The sequence below is a fragment of the Myotis brandtii genome, unplaced genomic scaffold (assembly GCF_000412655.1).
Source record: "Myotis brandtii unplaced genomic scaffold, ASM41265v1 scaffold679, whole genome shotgun sequence".
In the NCBI taxonomy this organism is placed as follows: domain Eukaryota; kingdom Metazoa; phylum Chordata; class Mammalia; order Chiroptera; family Vespertilionidae; genus Myotis; species Myotis brandtii.
The window spans coordinates 1,295,649-1,297,273 of NW_005370653.1; the positions used below are offsets into that span (position 1 = coordinate 1,295,649).

General features: G+C 50.6%; 1 protein-coding gene across 1 annotated transcript in view; it reads right to left on the bottom strand.

Moving 5' to 3' along the window:
- SLC35F3 (solute carrier family 35, member F3) overlaps positions 1-1,625 on the bottom strand; it is a gene marked incomplete at its 5' end in the record, with an annotated part of 19,310 nt that overhangs the window by 1,745 nt on the left and 15,940 nt on the right. Inside the window, one exon of the mRNA XM_005881360.2 lies at positions 1,197-1,286. Within this exon, the coding sequence (XP_005881422.1) occupies positions 1,197-1,286 (90 nt within the window). The remainder of the gene's footprint in view (positions 1-1,196; positions 1,287-1,625) is intronic.

Here is a 1,625-nt window from a genome sequence, read left to right on the forward strand (position 1 = left end):
TATTATTATTATTGATTTCAGAGAGGAAGGGAAAGGGAGAGAGAGATAGAAGCATCAATGATGAGAGAGAATCATGGATCGGCTGCCTCCTGCACGCCCCCTACTGGGGATCAAGCCCACAACCTGGGCTTGTGCCCTGACCAGAAATCGAACCTGGGACCTTTCAGTCCACAAGCCGTCGCTCTATCCACTGAGCAACACCGGCTAAGGCAGAACCTTCCTTACTTTGGTTCTGTGCCCAGTGGCAGGGGCTGCCTCAGGCACATCACCCTTCACCCCCTCTGGTGGGAGGCCTTGAACTTGTAGTTGATTCCCCCAACTCACCTCGGTTCAGACACGGATTTGTTAGGCAAACAGACAGGGGGAGGGCAAACACAGGTTGACAGTTGTTCCTATGAAAATTAATACAACAATTGCCCGGCCGGTGTGGCTCAGTGGTTGAGAGTCAGCTCATGAACCAGGAGGTCACGGGTTCGATTCCCAGTCAGGGCACATGCCCGGGTTTTGGGCTCGATCCCCAGTTAGGGGCGTGCAGGAGGCAGGCCATCAGTGATTCTCTCTCATCGTTGATGTTTCTCTCTCTCCCTCTCCCTTAAAAGAAAAAGAAAAAAAGAATACAATAATTACTAAATAATCACACAAGAATAAACTCTGTGTGACCTGCTCACAGCCATAGGCCTACTCTGGCCCCACCCTGTAAAAACCAAAGCCTGACTGTGGCCACCGGTGGGTGTCAGGAAAAGAAAAAGAAAAAAGAATACAATAATTAAATTACTAAATAATCACACAAGAATAAACTCTGCGTGACCTGCTCACAACCATAGGCCTACTCTGGCCCCACCCTGTATAAACCAAAGCCTGACTGTGGCCACCGGTGGGTGTCAGGACAATGAACACATGATCGTTTCTCTGTATTTTTGGTACTTTCCACGTTTTCTATGACGACATGCTTTATTCTTAGAATTGAAGAGCATTATTTCATCCATCATGTATGCACATCACTACGTTTTGAAGACCAAACCTGAACGGGACTTGTGCAGATAATAAATATAAATACTTGGTCCCTCCCAAAATGACAGAAGAGACAAGCGATCTGGGGTGAGGGCGCAGGCTCCCACTGTGCTGTGTGTGTGGGAGCGTGTGCGTGTCGATGACTGCGCATGCGTGCGTCTGTCTACAGCCAAGCAGAGACTCACCTGCATTCACAGGCACACTGAGGACGATCCCGAGAGACATCAGAGTGGGGTAGGTGACAGCAATTCCGAAATTTAACACGACATTGAACGCTGAAACAGAGTAAGAAGCGGTTATTCGTGACCGGCCCTGGCCGGCCTCCGTGGGGTCCGTCTGACCCCAGCTCCTCGGATCACTGCCCTCGGCTGTGACCCCGTGAACTGGGGGGGGGCCTCTGGGATGTGGGGATTAAGGATAACTTTCCTGATGGCTCAGCTCCCCTCCTTCCCTAAAGAAGGAAGAGAAATGCAGTAAAGGTGACCAGTGAGAAGGCGCCAGAGAAGAGGACGGGCCTCCTCACCCTTTGTTCCCCGCCTGGGTGGCAGGGACGTGGGGCTGACTGTGTGAGCAGGGGTCCTGGGGTCTGCATTTTTATTTCTTATTTTTAAATA